The 21,572-nt window shown below is 40.9% G+C and overlaps 1 protein-coding gene across 1 annotated transcript in view; it reads right to left on the bottom strand.

Annotated features, from left to right (window-relative positions):
• ADCY5 (adenylate cyclase 5) overlaps positions 1–21,572 on the bottom strand; it is a 204,863-nt gene that overhangs the window by 40,753 nt on the left and 142,538 nt on the right. The window contains exons 4-8 of the mRNA XM_005519647.3: positions 16,433–16,544; positions 16,130–16,257; positions 12,435–12,593; positions 12,093–12,234; positions 3,027–3,167 (exon numbers count right to left, since the gene is read on the bottom strand). Of these exons, the coding sequence (XP_005519704.3) occupies positions 3,027–3,167; positions 12,093–12,234; positions 12,435–12,593; positions 16,130–16,257; positions 16,433–16,544 (682 nt within the window). The remainder of the gene's footprint in view (positions 1–3,026; positions 3,168–12,092; positions 12,235–12,434; positions 12,594–16,129; positions 16,258–16,432; positions 16,545–21,572) is intronic.

The raw sequence follows: 21,572 nt of genomic DNA, 5'->3' as shown, positions 1-21,572 counted from the left end.
TGGGAAAGTGACTCCCGGTTTCCAGGACATGTTAGATTGCCACTGTATGGGCACATGTAGGATAATTTATCTTATTCATATCTGCAAGTGTCTGAAAAACTCCTGTGTGCACAAGGGAAAAACTTCAACTAGAAACATTGTGGAAAATCTGCTGGACCTGGTGCAGGTTAAGGTCCAAGCCACAACATGAAGAGAAGCAGGGACCAAAGGCCCCCCCATGCCACTGCCCACGCTGTTATTCCACACAAACCCCACCTGCTGTCCTGCTGATGTGCCCAGACGTGGCAGCACATTGAAATGCCATGAAAGAGAAGGAGGAGGAGGAGAAGAAAAAAAAGGAATATAGGACTACATTTGTTGCTAATCCGTCTCCTCTCAGACTACTGCTAGTATATCCTAAGAATAGAGACAGCTATCTGTGCCAGCATTCACTGGAAAGAAAAATGGCCAAAATAATTCTGTTTTCTATTAAATATGACAGTGCCTTCCCAAAAATGCAATTCAGGGAACTTTAATATTCTCTTTCAGGGAATTGTAAGTAGAGCCACAAAAAAAACAGCATCTCTCCTTTTTTTCCTGAAAATATGGTTGTCTTTCAAATGCAAAATGTATTACATTTGTGACAAAACCCAGTGCCCTTCATAACCATCTGTATTATTTTCTATACACATATGTACTCATATCTACACGTTAATATAGTGGAACTGCACATCACTGCAATATTACCTGGCTCCTGCCTGAGGACTATCTCACAATTACCCTTATAAATACCTGTTTTGAAATTACAGAGCTAAAGGAGCTCCAGGTCTTGAAGAGAAAGGCAATGTTGCAGTGCCCACCTTTGGTGTAATACTTTGACTAATGCAACCTTACATGTCAGCAGCTTCCAAGAAGAAAGACTACATACAACATGCAAAAGGTCTGGGTGAAGGTGGGTGATGTGGAGCAAAGAGCACATTTTCAAGAGGTTTGAGAGCTGGTGCTGCTTACCAAGATCAATGACATGTCATCTCTGAGGAGCACTGATAAAAACCTCTGTAGTTCTGCTCCCCGTCTGTCTCTCCGTGTTTTGTATTTCTAAGCAGGCAGTTTGCAGCCAGCGTGCACTCTGCATGCATTAAACACACACAGCACACATGTAACATGGTGTTAGAGAGTACAAAGTACTGTGCAAAGCTGGATGGTACAAAGAAATGCATATTTAAATTAGGTGTTAACAGAGAGAGAGTTGAGACAGGAGATGGAGAAATTGGTCCTGTGTTCTAGTCACTAAAATGTCCATCTAGAAGATATTAAAATGGGGAGGCCATGGGGACTATGTTTGCATTTTTACTAATGCATCTCAAACATAACAGATATGTAAATCTATAAATAACAGATTTTAAAAAACAATCCCTAAGAACAACAAAAAGTCTAGCTGAAAATAATACATCTGAATCAGATTTCAGTTGGGTTTCAAGAAACAGCCTGATGCATGCAACATCAGCTTCTCAAAAGAGAGCTTAATACAAGAGGCAGATTGAGTAGAAGAGACTATCTGAGGTGCTGAATTTTCAAGAAGGTAAACAGCATTACAGGGAAAGGCTCAAGATAAGGAAAAAAAAGTAAGTCTTTCCTCCTACAAGTGAGGGGCAGTGAAGTTTTTAGGACTCAGCTTGGTATTTCAATAAATAATTATGTTTTTCCAACTGAACAACCAGCTAGACATGGCAATCTGTAATTAACACCAAGAAGCATAATACCATTTGGCATGCATACACCTTGTTTCTGAACTGGAGGCTTCAAGAACCCCTTAAAAGCTATTCAAAGAAACTTATAATTATAATTATGTGCTAGTGTGATTAGTCTCTTCTAATAATGTCATGCCTATTGAGCACACCCTACTGAAGAGCCCACATGAAAAATGCACAGTTCCACTGATCTGTATGCTTATGTCAGAAGCCCTCATTTGGAGATCTGAGAAATGAAAGAAACATTACTATGGAGACTAAGAAATTTGGTTCAGCACTGTAAAATAATATTAAGATTGAATAATATTAGAACCAACTATTAATAAATGTGCCAGCATTTCCCTTTAAAAGTTACCATGTGCAGTTTCTTATAGCTATGCCCAAATTTTTAAATTGTGGGATTGAATCTAATGTTCATAAATTTTTTAAAATATTTAAAAAGCTTTGGTGACCTGGAGCAGAACTTGGACTATAGACAACAAAGTGAGTAACAAATAGACACTTTTGACTGTGCATGAAGGCTCAAAACAACATAAAAAAGGTTATAGAACAATCTGATTATGCACACAATTATAGAGGTGCTAAATATTTCTATTATTTTTTAAAATAGCCACTATAATATAAAGTATCTTCTTAATCTTTATTGCAGAAAACAAGGATATCATCTACACCTTTATGTAAAATAAGCCATAAAAGTCCTCTCAGTGCAATTGAATTGGTAATTAGCTCTTGTTCATTTTAATTTAGAAAGACTGTGAAAGGTACAAGAAAGAAAGGAAGATGCCTGCTACCTTAGGCCAATTAATCCATGTACTCGAGAATGTATTCTCCAGGATTAAACATGGCAGGGACATCCCTGGGGCCCCAGAAGCACACAGCTTAGAGAGGAGAACAGCACCTGGCTGTGACAATGCAAGCCAGAAACCTTTTCAGGTACTGAGCTAATAGAAATGTATGTCAGATGCCTCTCGAATGCTTGGGTTATGGAGCAGTTTTTGCAATAATCACATCTTCTCACACAGCCTGGATGAGTGTTCAGAATGTGGGACAAGTCAGACAAAAGAGCTTTCTTTGTGCCATTCAGCCTCCCTTCCCCTCTCAAACAACCTTGTGCCTCATCTCACAATCACTCACCTCCAGATGTACCAATTATTGTTATTTCTGGAGTCAAAGTAGAATTTTCCACCCCCATTTGGAAAACGCCCTCAGGGCTGTAAAAACCTTCAGACAAAGCAGGAGGGGTATAATGCTGTATTAAGAAGAAAATAAATTAATGTCCATAAAGCAAGGCATTACCATTCTCTTCATCTCCTTGGAGACCTGGTGACCTCCGAGGTGGTTATAAAAGGGCCGGTCAACTCCCCAGTGTGGTGGGTTATGGCTGATGGAATTGGCACGCTGGCGGTTCATCTTGGCTATCGTGGCTTTCTCGTCTTTCTGGAATACAAACCAGAGAAAAATGCATAATAAATTTTCAAACATTTACACAGCAGTCATTCTCCAAGCATCTCTCACATCTGATCTCTCACTCCAAAAGCTGGCTTTGCACCCTGAACTCTATGAAGCAGTCGCTGATTGGAAGCAGTCTCAGTCCACCATCTCTCTTATTTTTAGAACGCTTTAAGTGGTGCCCACCATTTTATTCCTTTACTTGTTCTGAACAACCACCATAACCTGTGTAAACATGGGGAGCATTCCAAAATGGAGACATCTATTTTCTTTATTAGCAAATTGAATCAAACTGAATGATTTCAGATAGAATATTGCAGTTCCAAGGCGAGATACTACACAGAGAGTCCTCAAAAAGCAAAAGAACTGCTATATCTAGAAGAGAAACAACACAGTGAGTGATTTGGTTGAAGAACAGGAGCCTTGAAGCTATGGCAATACAGGACACCTTTCTGCATAGGCACAAGCAAACAATTTTCCACACTTGCAGGAGCATATTCCCAGACATGCTAAGGAAAGCATGAAAATCTTGCAAACAACTCTGTACTGGGGTATTACAAGGGTAATGCAATTGCAGAGTGTGACAAAATGGTCTTCCCAACTAATGCTAGCTTCCAGTTTGACATTGACACTAATTCTCCTGAAGTTTGGACAAAGTCTTTGATTTTGTTATCAAGGATTTGACTCTTGGCTGCAGTGTGAGCTTACTGTGAGGTTAGCACAGGATCTAGGACAGGCTTCATTTGAGCTCAGTTTCAAGAGCACAGAAGTGCAATGTGTTACTGGGCTCAACAACAGGCAGATCAGTTCCTTATTTTGAATATAGTCCCTAGCCAAAAACACAGGCAGGTTTCCACACGGAATGTGTTCTGCGGACAAAAGTCCCTCTAAGCAAGGGCTGCACAGCAGCCTGGCTCAGGGAGGATTGTATGATTTACCTGTACTAACTCAGGAGGCAGAGGGGTGGCAATTATTATATCCTTGCTTAAAAGAGACAAACTCTGGAGAGCCTGAAAATTCAGAAGGTAGGGATTTGTTATTTATTACTTGAGAGATTAAACTTTTTCAAGAGAATTGCTGCTTCAATGACATTAGAGAAGAAAACAGACATAATAGTTAATTTTGGACTTCCAGACAACGGAGTTATTTAAAAAGAAAGCTTTCATTGCTTTCAGCTCTAGAATTTTGGTTCAAGTGTTATTTGACAATACATGTAGGTCCACTGCTTTTCTTGCCTGGAGTCTGCATTCCATACCTATTTATTTTCATTCCCCACTATTCAGTGTAACTTGTACCTCTCAGGAGTTTGCAAAATACCTGGTGTTATCTCCATGGTAACCACAGAGTTAAATGTCAAGTGCTATGCTGCCTTAAATTAGGGTTTTTAAAAAGAAATTTAAAAAGGCTTGCTGAAATTCAGTGCTGAAGAAAGCTGCCTGATTGACAAGCATGGGAAATCATCTTCTCTCTCCTTGCAAGGAAGAGACAGCTACAATGACAACATTTCCCTTGAGACCACAGCTCACCGTGTGGGCACCAAACATTGCTGAGCACGTGGGGCTGCAGCTTCACAGCCACGGGCTGGGGACATGGGGCCACCTGTGACAGGAGCCCCATGCCCCAGAGCCAACTAACTGGCCATGTGACAGCGAGCAGCAGTGGTCCTGCAGCCCCAGGGTGCCAGCAAAGACCTTCACCCAGCCAGGATGACAAATGTAGGTTCACGAGGAAAGCCTGTGGGAGCAGAGCTAAGGGAGCTGTCAGCTCCCAGGGAGGACCATCAGGGGAACCATAGGTGCTGCCACATGGATGCCTCCAGGACAACAAGTGCTCCCACATCACCTCTTCCCCATATTGAACCCACCACTGGTTCATCTGCAATGGATGAAAATGCCAGCACTCGGCACCAGCTGAGTTTCACATGAGCAACCAAGACAGAGCCACTGGATAACCTCCAGGAGAGACATCTTTTAAATGTTTCTAAAAATACATTAATGTGATGAAATCATGATGTCCAGATTTGAGTTGGTTTGAGGTTTTGTTTTTTAAGATTAGCTGCTCTCTATACTCTTTGCCATCATTTGTAGTACTTTCTTGTGGCTTTTTTAAGTTATGCAATCTTATTCATAGTTATGTTTCTTTCTTTTATGATGTGATGCCAGAAAACTGGTAGGAAATACAGTTGCATTATCTCCAAGCAAATAGATACTGTTTTTCAATAGCAGAAGTGACACTGTCAATCCATTTTATTCCAGCTAAGGGGAGAGTTTTCAACCAAATGGAATAAAAAACCCCAGATGTTGCAACTAGTCTGGGGACCCATAAAAGCAAAGCTATTTGGTTACTTTAAAAATATCTTCACATCAACAGATGATAAAAGTGATATACAGCAGGATTTCGCCCCATGAGTTAGTAAATTTGGTTAGAATTTGAGAAAAGCCTTAATGCCAAAGTCCATGAAGACATACTACCCCTCTCAGCCCATGAGTGATCCTCGTACCTGCTGCAAGTGCTAGTGAGTCTGAAGCTCGATGAGTTTGAAGGAAATAAAAGACCTTATACATATTTATTGACACATGTGGATTGAGGCAAGGACAGGACAAATGGGTAAACATGTAATTCTGAGATTGTTTCTAACCATGAGGTCAGGCACCATAAATTTTCCATGGCTTCACAAACTCTGGCAGTATTTCCCCCCCACCTCTTTTAGGAAGTTTCCACTGGATTGTGGACTATGTTTCAGCAGTATTTCCAATCAGATTAAAACACATATATACAAGCACAGTGCCCTTTTGCTTTTCCACATTACATAATGTGCTACTATGTCATCTTGAACAATAGGACTTTGCTGTTAAAATCAACACTTATTAAAGGAAAAATAAAACCTGTTGTTTTAAAAAATTGAGATAATTTATTTTCTGCAAAATCACTTGTTCAGTGGGTGATGAAAATAACAAACTAAAAATGAAGCATTAGATGGGTCACAGCTCCTCTGTGGAAATTTATGAGGATGCCTCCTCTGTTTCTTCCTGGCTAAGTGACAGCATAAGGACAACTTGCACACAAGGCTGCCTTAAGGCACAACAAGAGTGGAAAAGAAGAATAAAGAAAGAGAAATAGTGATACCTTTCAGTCCCACTCATTACAGGCACTACCAACAAGAGCAGAAAGTGCAAAAGTTTCTGACAGCAATGAGTTTTCAGATTTTAAGTGGCTAAACTCCAGAAAGCTGTTGTGGGAACTTTTCAAATCTGGACTCGCAAAGAGACTGTAAATCTGATTCCCAGGGGTTTTATTGTGTTCCCACCACCAGTTCCCACACACTGAGCTACAGTAATGTTACAGCAAAACTGCAGAAAGAGCTGAGGTTTTCTTATTAATTGAATCAAGAATTCCTGGTTACTTCTTTAGAGTGTGTGTGACAGGATTTTCCAACATATTGATCACTATCAGTGCAACAGTGAAATCTGATCGTGGATCAGCCATATCAGATTGAGCTACATATTATTCTTTAAATTTTCTTGAAGCCCTTCTGACATGTGCATGATGTTTCTGGCAGTGTTACATGCTCCAAACCACTGCCTCCATAAATCTACAAGAGTGGAACCCTGCTGAGCTCTGATTAAATGTGTTAAATTGAGGAATCATCACATTGGATTGATTGTATTTTAGGAGAGTCACATGTTCAGCATTTAAAGGACCATTTTGTTTCTTCAGCTGGATGGAATTCCAGGGCGATATTTAGAAAAGAATGAGAATTGTTTTTCTAGGAGTTACAGCCAAAGTTTTGTTGAGCTGTTTTAAGGCCACCATCAACAATCCTTTCTGAAACTGGTGTGTACCTGCTATTGTTAAAAGAAACACCCAAGTGTAATCAACTGAAAGACATTAGAAAAAATAAACATTTTTTCCTTTTGCAGACTTTGTGCACTCAGCACAGCGTGTTTGGTCAGCAGTATTGCTCATCTGTTTGCAGGCACATTTTGTTTCTACTTGTGTTCAAAGCAAAGCATTCCCCAAGTTTTCTGACAGTGTTGAGGATGATAAAATTAGCTGTTAAAGTATGTGTTGTTAAAATCTTATTCACCTTAAGGTCTGTTTCCCACTCCACCAAACACACACATTTCCACCCTTCTTAGAGTAGAGCTTTGAAGTGCTGGGAAGAGTAGTTGTGATGGTTCTGCAAATTAATGCAGCACCTGATGTTAGAGAAGAGCAGAAGTGAGCAACAACCACTGAGCAACACGCTCCTGTACAAACACCAGAAACTTGGGCAGCACAAGAACTGGAGATAATTTAATGGAGTACTGTAAGATTATCAGTGAAGTTATAAGATAGCGATAATGACTGGGACAAATGTTTTGAATAAAATTCAGAAGGGCAGATATAAAAGTTGTGAAGATGGAGGACCAGAGTTATGTAAAATAACATGTAACCTGCACAAAACCACTCTGTAGAAGGGTAAATATATTGTTGTGCAGGTCATTGCAATGCCTAGGGGTTAAGTTTGGGAATCACTAAAATGTGGGCAACGGTTTTTGTAATTCTAGCTGATAAATTGCTGTTTATCTGGAAATACAGACTTTCAGGTAAAGAATGAAGCCAGTAAGGAAGAAAGGCAAAGAACTCCTTGGAGAATTCCTGTATTTCTACCATGCTAATGCATTTAGTCCATTAGAAACACATATCCAAATGATTGTGAAAATTAACTGGATAAAAACTGAAGTTAACCCTGTATAAATCAGCCTAAACCACATGAGCATAACAGAAACTTAAAATTCTTCATTACTGTAAAACTGAAGGAGCAGATTGTTTTTTTTCCAGGTAATCACTACTGCCACAGTACAGGCAAAAGAGAAGAAGGCTCACAAGCATAGGGTTATAAATGGAAAGCATTGAATCATAGAATCATTTAGGTTGCATTTAGGATCATTAAACACAACTGTAAACACAGCGCTGCCAAGTCCCACTAAACCATGTCTGGAAGCAAAACTTGAAGTGTGATGTGCTGAAGTCAGAAAGACAACCTCCATTCCAGATCTGTGGAAAACTGCCAAATTCCACTTCAGTTCTGGTAACAGATATTTTTAATAACTATTTAGTCAGTGATCATGACACAGAGCTTGTAGAGCAGCAAATGCTGGGTTTGGATTAACAGCCTTGAATCCAAGTTTTTCTAAAGGGAAAAAAATGCAATAGTTCTCACTGGTGTTGTTTCTTCCATAGAACATTTGACAGAGTGCTGTGCTGGAGAGTAAGGGCTAAGACAGATGGGGAATATGAAGCTGGGAAAAGAGCTAGTTTCTAGTAAAATGGCAAAGACAGTGTCGAATAAGGAAGTATTAGTCTGAATCAAAGCTACTAGCAGAGTTACTCAGTTACTGCTCTCAGGGCAGATTTGGTTGAATTTTTTTCTTCTCTCAACTGGCAGCAAGTGAGCAATGACAGATTTGGCAAATGAGAGAAGCAGAGGTGTATTTGAGAGATGAAGAAAAGGAGTATTAGCACTCAACATTTGAGGACTAACATAGTAGAAATGGAACTTGAGACATTCAAGTGTACAAAATGCATGATCATTCTATTAGAGATCACAGACAAACTTCATTTCATTATCAGGAATCACAGTTCATCACAGAATAAATAGAAGATGCTGGGATAATCCAACTTTGCAAAAGATAAAGGTTTCCTTTGATGAGCAAGAAAATATAAGAGCTTGTACTTGGCTCTTCTTTGCTGTGTGAAGACATTAGAAGAGTCTCTCAGGAGAAAAAAGGAGAGGGAGAGGGGATACTGACAGACAGCAGACAACCAGAGCAACTAGGTTTTAGAGCAGAACAGTGTTAGCACTAATGGGAGCAAACAAATTACAGCAAAAGATTCAACAGACTTTTATGGCGGAACCTGCTAATTTCATCTTTTTATATGCTTCACAGGCAAGTGCTCACCCATGAGGGCAGCAGAATCACAGGACAGGGCAAACAAAGTTGAAAGCAGATCTGGAGGTAAAAATGAGGAGAAAAAATCCAAAAAGACTGGATTTTAAAACTTTGCATTTTGTTCTTTTTTAATAGAAAGCAGCCTTTGTGCGTATCAGACAGAAAACAAGTACTACATTTTCAGGTCTAGCAATATTATTTAAGACTGAGGGAGCAGAATCTAGCTTTTTCCCTCCTAAAACTGCATTGACTATATTCCAGTTAATAGAATTTTTAAAAAGGAAAAAGAAAAAAGAGATTTTCAAAGAAGAAGCTATTTTCAGTTCCTGGAACAAAAATATTAGATGGATGTTCCTCCCAATTACTCTGTGCCCAAGAAATGGCATTAACATGATGAAAAAGTCAAACAAACAAAAAAGACAGAAAATTCAAACTTGTGGATCCCTGTGGTAACAGTAAGCAGAAAGGGTATGGGATACATACCCTTACATTTTATCTGTTTATCATAACTCATGGCATTGTTGGGTTTTGATGACTGTGGGACTGATGAACCACATATCCAGATAATTCTGCTATGTGAACTGAGGAACAGCTCAGGCAGTTACTTGGATCTGCTCTCAGGTCAATGCTAATGCCAAGTCTTATGTGCGAGGACAGCAGGAACCCAGCCAGACACAACTCACAGGAGCTCTTCACTAAGTTAGGTGAACATTTTATAGCCATTACTGGAACAGAATGAACTGAAAACCTGGCTAAATATATCACAAGAAGTTATTAAAATCAAGCAGAAATGAAGGGAAGAAGTAAATTACCAGAACTTTGCCTGCCATCAGGCAAAAAGTTCAAGACTGACTGAACTGACAATGGGCAAAAGCTTTTCTCACTTCTGACCTTCATGTTATGTGAAAATACATTTCTGAACAGGAACAGCACTTTAACCACTGCAACAGGTTTCCAAGAGAAATACTGGATGTCCCATCCCTGGAAGTGTCCACAGTCAGGCTGGATGGGGCTTTGAGCAACCTGGTTTAATGGAAGGCGTCCTCACCCTGAGAGGGGGAGTGGGACAAGATGACCTTTAAGGTCCTTTCCAATCCAAGGCTCACTATGATTCTATGAAGCTGCTCACAAAGAGATAAAAAGTAGCTGTGGCAACACAAAAGTTACAGCAGTATGGGCCCACCAGAAACTCAAACTCCAAACACCTAATACCCATGACACTGGGTGCTGCTTTTTTATGTTTCAGTTTAGCCCAATAATTACATAAGTCATGCAAATGTCCCAATTTTTAGCTACTCTGGGACGCAGCATGTTACAGCAGCATTATAGCAGTGCTCAGAGACTTGAGCTAAGGGCTACACTATGTAACAGAGCTGCAATAAATACATATGAAGCAGTGAAAGAATGGCCCATTTTATTTTCCTATGGGAAATCAAGGCATAAAGATGCAGGTTCCTCAAAACTTGTGTCTGCAATGGATTCCACATCTCTTATGAGTCTCTGTCCAATCTCCTACTCAAAATACATCCTGTCTTCAGAAATGAAGTCAGGTGCCAAGCACACTGAAGTCTCTGAGATTTTTTGTCTACACTTGCAAGCAGCAGATCCTGACCTTATGTTTTCATCTTCTCTCCAGAGAAACTTTTGGTTCTCCACAAGAACATGCAGACAACCTGGTGACTGCATGATCGAAGAAGTCAGTACAGGCTCTCCACTCCAGGAGATGGACTCTGACCACAAGGGCATTTTTGTTTATATTCTATTTAAATCTCCCAAGCAAAAGAGGAGTGATTTAGATACCTAGAACATCAGCTGGCTCATTGACAGGCAGTGATGCTCAGGAACAATAATCTTGCACCGCAAGTTCTAATCCTCTTTCGAAGATTGACAGTTGTTAATGAGATTTATTTTATGAGCAGATAGAGGCCAAAACATCAGCTTCTCTCTTTAGCAGATGATAAGGGATTTTCTTGGAGATTTTTTACACAATATCCATTAAGGAGATTTGAGGCTTCCATTCTCTCAGGAAATGAGGCAATAGTAGCAAAGTCTTTCTGTACAGGTGTTGGTTATTCAAATCAACCATACTGATGCAACCTGTCACAGACACTAATTCACTTAATCTCACAGCAATCATAAATACAGATGTAGGAAGATTTAATTTGTTTTAGATTCAGAAATATATGAAATTATTTTCAAATCAGGCCAATCTGTATATGCTTGCCCATACTGTGAACAGCAGAGTAGGGGGCTAAAGTGCAGAAATTACTAAAAGAAATATTATTGGCTATGCTCAACTATATCAAAAAGGTCCTTTCCTAGTATTTCAGTCTACCATTTTTAAAAACAATATGAACTAGCGATAATTTACTATTGGCAGTGTCACAAAAAGAAGATTCATCGGCTGAAGTCCACTTGAGTTTGACTTGATTATAGCCTTATAGCCCGCATAGCCTTATTTCGCACAGCCTGACCCATGTCACAGTTGGTATGATCTCATCTTACTGTCACCATGATGACTGATCATTACAGTGGACCAATTTTTCTCATCTTCAGAAAGAGAGGCTGAAAAGCAATGATAGGAACTGCTCTAATCTTCTTCATGTTCATTCATCTGGTGAGCAGGCAGACAAAATCACTTCTGTAATCTGACAGAGGAAAGATTTTTGTGGTTTTAATCTATTCTTTTAAGTACTTCTACAAAATACATATCTATAATAACAACATTTTTCAATGGGACTTTGAAAACAACTGAGGAAAATTTCATTGAAAGAATTAGAAAGAGCTCAATTCAGACATGTTTGTAGATGGTAGCTATTCCCTTTTACGCACATAAAAGTTGAGGAAGAGGAAAGAGAAACGGGAATTTTTTGTCACTGAATGCCAACTGTCTCATCTATAAAGGCTCTACTTTGGTGTGTCAGAGACTTCAGGTTATTAAAGGTACCTAAACCTGCATTAGTTTGTTTGCTCTTACCCGCTTCTGGCTGCACCGCACAATCAGGAAGGTCTCGATGCTGTGCTCTTTCAGATACGCGTTGCGCTCCCCCCCGAAGCCCAGCTCCACCTCGTAGTCTCCATTGAGATAGTTCAGGGTTGCCTTTGTTATGTGGATGCGCCTTGAATGACACAAAAGACAAGCAAGTTTTGTGGGCTCTGAAAAGTGATCACCTAAAAATCCAGGTCCTGTCAGGGATGGTTTTCATATACTGGAACAAACAAGCAATAAACCCCAATTGATTTAGCCATACCACTGCTCCTACACATTTAGTGTGGGAGTTTGACGGATAAGCACAACAGCTTTGATGAAGCAACTTACCCAGCTTTGCCCCCTGCTTCCATGTGGTTGGCTAATGTGACATCATTGGACCACACATCGAACTGCCACTTCCTAAGGCCCAAGACCCCACAGTGAACTCTCCCACTGTGGATTCCGACCCTCATGTTGACATTCACACCCGTCACCTCACGGACCAGTCTGAAAAGAGACATGGGGGAGAAGGGCCATTACTGACAGCTGAATGGTTGCAGTCAGTGGCAGAAACTTGCATCCAGAACACAAAAATCCATAATGAGCCATAAATTATTCACAGATGCACACAGTGCAGTTCATCCACAGCAACAGGACAACACAACAAAACTGGATGATCTGTACTGCTCCTGGATGGCCAGGCTGGCCAAAAAGAGCACTAATTAGAACGTGGAGCTCCTGGAGTAGGTCCATGTACACTGAACTCAGGATCAAGTTGAGAACCATAAAAAAATTGTCTCTGGGGCAGTAAAAGGATTAAAGTGCTGCTCTGCGATTTCCATACCAAAGCTGGACATAACCTGCCAACACTTGGCCTTATTAAGAGTAATAGCATGTTGCAAAGAGAAAAAGGAAATTATTTCAGAGATCTTAATTTGTCTGTATGGCATCAAGCATCAACTCTTCCACAGATCAAATACAATATGTGTGTGAAATACCCCACTGAAGCTGGACAGCTTGAACGGGCCTTACAGCAGCAAAACCAGAGAACCCCATCTATTGCAGTCACTCCAAACAGGCAGCTACAAATACTCAAGTTCTGAATGTAATGAGGTTTTGGATGCTCTGCTTACTCCCCAAAAGACTGCTGGAATACTTTGTGGGTTTTCCCCTTTAGGGCAAAAGTTAACTTCAAGAGCTGCTCACATGAGAAATAAATTTAGGACTGTGGGAAGGGAGAAGGCTTGATGAGGCTTTCAGAACAACTCCACTTCTCGTTATTGCCAATGACATCATTCCCAGAATGGCCATGCTTCACAGGCAAATTCACCTACACCACATACCACTGTCCCTTCCTTTGAGTAGTAAGCTCCTTGCAGTAAGGAAGTATTTTGTATCTATCAGATTTCAATCTCTTCAGTTTTCAGGTTCATCCAGTCCTTTCTAGATAATATCATCTGGATAGGTAAGTCCTCCCACCTCCCTAACATCAACACAGTCCTACCCTATGCTTTAGTTATTAATGAAATTGAATGAATAAAGATAGACCAGCTCTGGACTCCAGTTCACTCCTAACAGTGCAGCATGTCCCTTACAACAGTGTCCAAGATGACTTCTTGTTAAAACAGCTCCTATCCTCTTTGAGTTCCTTTCTCTTTACGATCCCTCTCTTATGTTTCACTACCTACACACTGAAGTGACATTCACTATTTTTATTAGCAAGCAGGTAAAGGAAGCTAATATGGGTAAGGTGTTACAGGCTTATGAACTGAAAGAGCTCCAACCACAACACTTGAGAAAGGAACAGGAACTGGAGTAATAAAAATGTGGCTGCACCCATAAACCTGATAGGAACAACACAGTCGCCGTTCCTCCCTCCACTGGGTGCTACAACCCCACCTGTACCTTGTGCCAAGCCATGTTACTGACACAAGACCAGGGAACTTTTCTCAGTTGAGCCATTGATGAGCAGGTGACTTTGTGCAGACTTTGCAGCAAACAAGTAAGTTTGGTTATTCTTTATAGACAAATGAAATATCCTTTGTTACCTTTCCTTTTGTTAGCTCATTTATAGCAGCAGTACAGTAAATACAATTTTCTTGAAGTCTTTCCTATTTGGGGTAACATTCCCTGCTGTTATTAGACACAGGTGAAATCAGCCTATGGGCAGGGCCCTGTGTTGGTGAAGTCTGCAATCAAATGTTCAGTAGTTGTTACCTGCAATCAAATGTTCAGTAGCTATTGGTTACCTTAATTGAGAAATCTCTTATCTTGATCCTTAGAGGAGGGGAGAAGAGGGAGAGCAGGGATAGTGAGAACAGAGTCACCTTCCAGACTTATTAAGAGATAAGACTGTTAAATGCATTCATTATACAGTGAGTGGGAAACAAGTTTTAAAGGCTGCTGAAGAGCTATTTGTAAACAAACACTGTGTGCACCTCAGCTCTGTGTTTATTCCAGGTAAGGTGGGTTGAAGTTAATCAGTGAAGTCTAGACTTCCTGGTGTTATTTAGCCTTGTGGAGAATTGCACAGCAACACGTGAAGACCTCTGGATTTCATCGGGCCAACAACTGTGCAATGAACACAGTATTCTATGGGGCTGGTGGCTAAGGATTGCCGCTTCTAGGTCTGACAAGACCCTTTGTCACCTGCTGCTTAATTGTATCTCACGTGGAAGAAATAGCATTCCTTCAAGGTTTACTGGAAACTTGTTACTTGCAATTTCTCTTATTTTTCACACTGCATACAAACCCCAGAAGGACACTGGTGCAAGGCAATGGAGTTTAAAACCAGGAAAGAGAAGGTAGTAAGTCCTGACAGTGTATACTATACAAAGCAAGGGAATGCTGTTGCATACTGTGCTTTGAGTGGAGTCTCCTGGGTGAAAACACTGCTTTTCACCCATGTATTTGTGTTATGAAAATGAGGCTGAAAAGTCTGGAGGTGTATTGATGTTCTGGAAGAAATTCAAATGGTTAAGGATGTACTGTACCAAGCTCGGCAAGGAGGTACCTCTAGATTTTATCAAGCTGAAGTGGAAACTCCATCAATTTACTGTACGGAATAAGAGGAGAACTGCCAAGAGATCTTCTACTTCTCTGTTGATACCACTAGAGAAGATGCTTTCAGAAAATAAAACAAACAAAAGACAAGGGAAAGAGCAGGAGAGTCTGTGTAGCAGGGATCGTGTAGATATCAAGGTCAGCTCAGTTACCATCCAGAATGGACTGAACTTTGCACCTAAACTTGCATACAATCAAGATAACTAAATGAATCTTCCTTCCCCAAATTGTGAAAGAATTGGCCTGTGAAAGCACATGCACAATGCAAACAATATTCAACACTGTCTGAAATCCTCTAAGTAATAAAACTAGATACAGGTCTCCTATTTGTTACTCTCTAAAGACAGGAATGGTCTGGAATAACACAGTTGCTAGTCTGACCTCAGGAGCAGGCAAAGCATCACAACAGGTTTTAAAAGAAAAAAAATAAAGATGGGGAAGTAAATGGAAATAAAGGAAAAAGATCACGAATCTGTCCCAGTCTGTGCCAGAGCAACTTCATGCTTTATGCCGGTAATTAATTTAAAATAAGTTGAATCTGACACTTTTGGCACAGGGACACAGAGAGAAGGAGTTGTTAAACTAGACAAGACAGACCTTAGCAGAGCAATTTTAAGGTAAGAAACTGATTTAAAGAAAATGAATAGTGACTGAAATTTAATAAAGTTATTATTAATCCTCCAAACTCACAATTCTGCAATTCACCAGAATCCTTCTTTGGGAATAAGACTTCCAATAAGTACAGTAACCTTTGCGTTCTCATCAAGAGACTGAGCTCTGATATTCACATGACTGTATGGACACAAGTGTCTGTTTTGCTGCTTAACAGCATTTTGGATTTTTGTTCCATCTGGTTTCCCTTTTTGCTGGCTGGGGTTCTCTGGTTTGGTTAACTTGCTCCTAATATTAAGAAGAACTAACAGGAAAGAGAATCTACTAGCATTTTTTTTGAGCTTCTCTGTGGGGAATATGGTACTTACGAGATGGCCTCTATCATATCCATTCCCATTTCAACACAGCAGTGTGCATGGTCAGCTCTTGCTTCTGGCAACCCAGACACACAGTAATAGCAATCACCCAGGATCTTGATCCGTAAACAGTGGTTCTCCTAAAAAAATAAGAATAATAAAGGACAAAGAAATATTTAGCTTATATTCATGCTTGCAATAGCTTGCCTTTTAGGGCAGTGAATATTTAAGAAACCCAGTGAACCAGCACAATATGTCATTCTTGCAACAGAAGAATAAAAACAAGAGGAAACAAAATTGTAATAGAAAACTTACAGCTGCAAGCTTATCAAATCTGGCAAAGAGCTCGTTCAGTGTCATGACCAGCTCCTGAGCAGTGCACTGGGAGGCCAGACTGGTGAAACCCTCTATGTCTGCAAAGAGGATGCTTGGGAAAAGAGAGAGGGGAAAAAAAAAAACAGCTGTTACAAAATTGCTGCTGATATTTGTGTAAGTGTAAATTCCACAGTAGAAGTCCGGATGGGAAGGCATGGAGGAGTGTCCCAGCCCTACAGCAACAACGAGATGAGCAGCCCTAATGGCACATTATGATGCAGCCCCAACCCCACCTGCAGCACCCAGGAGCTCCTCTCAGTAAGGCTGCAAGCACAAAATGACCAATGTGCTGCCAAATGGCAACTGCAGACCTTGCCAGCTGAGGTCAACTGTGATACACGGATATCACATCACACGTCCACCCAGGAAAAGGTGGGAAAGCCCTGAGAAAGCAGCCTGGACTGCTTTGAAAGCACAATCATTTGAATCACAAATAACATTAATGACTCTTTGATTTCAGTGAATCAATATTAATATTGTTGTGCTGCAAGGACAACAGTGGGTTGTGGGTTTTTTTTAAACTGCACAAAGATTCTGTCTCATTGATAATTATGACATGGAAAATACTGACTTGCAGTCAAAGCCAGCCATTATGGCATATCCAAAACTATTCAGTAAAACAAGAAGCAGGTTTTATCCATATAAATCTAAGACAAAATGTAGACATGCACATACATCTATATAAATAGAAAATTCATAAGCTCTACTTGTATATTGGAATATTTATCCAGTGGTTGATTTGTTCTTTGAAGTTGATTATTGCCATCAAGATGTACTTGGAAAAGAAATTAAAAGTCTAAATAACGACCACTTTGGAATTGTTTCTTCTTTGTAAAATAAATCTCCAACATGTTTTAGGCAAATTGCAGAGGTATGTTTTCAGTTGGAATTCTCTGCAATGCCTTCAGTCAGAAAGCAAAACCAATAAAAACATTTTCACAAGCATTTTTTGTAAAAATCCTGAAACACATTTCAATTCTGGCATGCTTTTCGTATTTTCCTTCTACATTTCAACTCCAATAAATCACCAACCAAACATATTGCATTAAGCACTTCTTTGTTAGTCACACTGATGCTAAAAAGTACAAGAAAAAAAACAAGTCAGGAATGCAGGGATGTCTGAATCAAAATATACTTTGCCATTTTTAAAAACTTGAGAAAACACACAGAAATAAATAAAGTTTCCACATATTTACAAATAAAAGTAAACCTCCTGAAGAAACACACTTGAAATCAAATGAAAGCTTAGACAAGTCTGTACTGCTCATAAGCAATTTAAGTATGAGCAAATATGTAATGCGCAAATGGGAGATGTCTCCAGGTCTGGTGGCACTAACAAAATGTGTCTTGTTGCAAGCACGTTCCTCTTCTAAGATGTGGCAAACTGCAGATTACTCATTTTTGAACAAGTTCACACTCTGCTTGTGTGCATGTTGCAATAGCCTTGTGTTAGAACAGGAGAAATCAAGACCAGCTACTGCTCTGACGTTCAAATACCAACGAGTGTGTCTCCCTACACAGGGATCCCCTGAGCCTTCTCCTCATGCCTAATAAATGTGGATAAATGACTGGGGTTGCTCTCTCCATTCCCCACTACTATCATGCTAGATAAATGGATCAGATATTTCTAGAAGTGGAATGGTGGCAATATTTTCAGCCACACAAATGAAGCAATCAGCAGAGACCAATGGAGCTGTTCTACATATAGATTTGTGTCAGCTAACCAAGCACCTGAGTGCATTACAGCCAGCCAGCCTTGTGAGCTGCTCTGCTGCCAAACAGCTACACTGCTGAGCTGTCAGGAGACACTCTCTGGGACTCATGGGCTGCAGGGAATGGAAAACCTCATCGGGGTATGGAAAGGACTGCATTTGAGATGGCAGAGGACAGAGCAGGTATCTGGAAACTGGAGAGGACAGACACACATTTGTGTCAGGTGAGTGGAGAAAGAACAAGACACAAGAGTCAGAGAGAACAGTCCTTGACAACAGGAACCCAGCCTGAAGCCTTTGTCCTCTGCTCTCAGCAAGGAACTCTGAAAACCACTAAAACACATTTTACTGCTCTGCCTAATCTGTCCCCTGCACACACTCTTCCTAGCACTGCAGCTCCAGCAGCAGAGACACCAGCCAGGTTTCTCAGTCCCAGCCCTGCTAATGACCCACAAGGGAGAAATGGGGATCCAGGAACTCCTGCTCCTTCTCTTCCTTCTGTTATTAGCCCTTGTAGCCCTTAAATTCAGCCTGCTCCCTGTACAATCCAGAAGTGACTAGGGAAAGAGATATGTCTTACAGTGGCCATTGGGGAACAGCACATGAGCCTCATCCTGTGTTTAGTCAGAGCTATTATTTGAAAATGAAGCCTTTTATATCTGTGTTCTTATATACACAACACACACAGTGAGAAGTCTGAAGCACCTCCACACCCTGCCAGTGCATCTTACTCAGACTAGGCAGCCTTAGAGATTAAACACACAGCTTCCCACTACCCTTAACTCCTCACTCCACACTTCAGTCTTACATGTCAGACTACCCTCAGCAGTGAAAAGATTACATGAAAGGACCATGGTGTTGGTGATTGTGATGAAGGGCACAACTCATGCCAACTATTTGTCAGTTTTCAGAGGTCATGCCATTTCCTTGCTGGTGGGAGGATAATGCCAGTAATAGGCCTCCCTTGTGCCAAAATGTACGGTAAATGACAGTGGTCAACAAAAGGTCAAATGAAATAATTATTATAGCTATAAAATATCATGAGATAAGTAAGGCAGTGGTTTAGCAGTACTATTAGCTGAAGTTGATTAGAAAGGATTGACCACACAATCTGCAGCCTGGGCATCAGCAACTATTATCAGCCCTCAGTCCCAGTTCCTTCATCTGGGAAGCTACTGCTTTGTGGAAAAACCAGTTTAGCATGTAATTAAAATGTTGTAATGGTTTCAGAGATCTTGATATATTTTCCACTCCATCACTGTCTTCAGATTTACCATCTGATTGGGTTTTGTCCAGCAGTAACCAGGGTATGACCTCAAAAAAATACAGAAAATGGTTTATTTCTGGGAAAGACAGAGAAGAAAAGAGGAGTTATCATTAATTTTATATGTATTTTTAAATTATTTCTGTTTTATTCTGGTTCAAAAGTACCACAAATTGTGTTTTAGGGTAGAGGTGAATACTTTCCTAAGCTCCTATTTCAGTTCCTATTTCCAGCAAGGACTGGCTCAAGATTTCATAGCTGTACAAGGCAAGCTCAGTTTTGTGCCTGTTGCCCTACGTGGCTCAAGATACTGACAGGAAAAAAGGATGAAAAAGAGCCTGATGGCAGATCCTGCCATCCTCCCCTCTGCTTAGGGACCAGCCTGATACCTGCCTGGTCTCGCCCAAGCCTGGGGAATGGGAAGGGCAGATACAGGGACTGGAACACCCCATAGCTGCTGGCTCCTATGGATTCCACCATGTCTGAAGGGCAGCACAGGGCAGGCTGGGTTCACAGCTCCAGCTGCTGCTGCTGCCGTGGGAATGCCAGCCTCTGTCTGAGCTTGGCTCCTCCCAAAACCACGGGGACACAGTGGACTGCAAGGCCTTCCTGAGCAGGATGTCTGGGTGCTTTGTGCACAGTGCTTCGCAGAACTGCAGAGGCAGACTGAGCTGAAATGGAGGGAGGCACAGCTAGGAGGCAGAGACAAGAGGAGAAAATTCCCAACCTGCTGAGTTCAGCTTTCCCATTTTTTGGTCTGTAATGCATTCACACAACAGTTAAAACACACCTGGACAAGCAGCTCTGAAATCAGCAGGAGCCTCAGTGCAACATCCCAGAGATGAGCTCAAGTCCATCCCACTGCACCTGGAGTCCTACCACTGCAGGTCCAGTAAAACCATCTCCCGTAAGCCGGGTGATCCTTGCACTGCTGATGTACCCTGAGGCAGAAGCATCACAGGATCTTTGGGATGGCAAAAGAGAACTTTCTTTGCAAGTGTGCAGGAAAGGGAGAGATTTTGCAGAAAGCAAAGAACATAAGGAATAAGAAGAGCCAAGGACAAGGTGAGAAGTGGGAAACCACGAGACGTTTAAAAACCACACACATCTACAGAGAATGATTTTGCAGTGCAGACTTAAATGTCTGGAGCTAATACAGGAAGGACAAATGCATCCTTATCAAAGGAGGGACATGACACAAGTTTCCCTGCAAATGCAGGATTATTCAAAATGCTAAATTAAATCATGAGTGCTTCTAATGTAAAAACAAAAAAACCCAGTCGTGTTCTATTTCAAGCCATGTGCGTGCCATGCACGCCAGCCACAACATAAATCAAGCAAGGCAAGAAACACAAACCCTATCACCATCACAACGGTAATGCCAGTCATGAATATAAACACCATGTGTTGCTGGAAACCAAACACCACAGGCACTGCATGGGAAACAGAACAAAACCCCAGACTTGGTGAGCTTTAATGGCTTATAATAACTGCAAAGTGCTTTTGACTGGATCTGAACCAAAGCCATGCTATTTTACCACAATGAATGCTACCTACAAGAGAAGGAAGAGTTAATGTGTCATGATAAAATAATCATTGCTCACTAGAAGCATTCATGAGCAAAGGTGTAACAAGAATGCCCCTGGCTATAGACACAGTCTGCCCTTGTCAGTGAGCTCACTAGGCTAATGGGTGAGGACAGGGTCTCAGGGTGCTACACTATCCACTGCAATCGGTGTTGCATGTCATTGAGTCATACTGCAAATAAGGGAGAACAAGGAAGGATGAACCAGGATGAAGCTGACAAAACTCTCACTTGAAAGGCTGGGTCAAGCTCGTAACACCAAAGTAGGCCTTCAGAGAACCACAGTAATGTGAAAGTTGGAAGGGACCTCCAGATGTCATCTTGTCTAACTCTCTGCTCAAGCAGGGCCACCTAGAGATGGTTACCCAAGACAGTGTTCAGACGTCTTTTGAGTACCTCCAAGGTGGGAGCATTTCTTCAGCATTTTGGTAAATGAGTCAATTATTGCACTTGGATGTTTGTTTAAAAGCCAGTTCCCCTCCAGCACTGTAAGCCCAGAATTATTTTCCAGCTCCAGTG

The sequence above is a fragment of the Pseudopodoces humilis genome, chromosome 8 (assembly GCF_049639895.1).
Source record: "Pseudopodoces humilis isolate 2021_Gansu_Grassland_sample_001 chromosome 8, ASM4963989v1, whole genome shotgun sequence".
Lineage (NCBI taxonomy): Eukaryota > Metazoa > Chordata > Aves > Passeriformes > Paridae > Pseudopodoces > Pseudopodoces humilis.
This window is presented reverse-complemented; position numbering and strand designations above follow the sequence as displayed.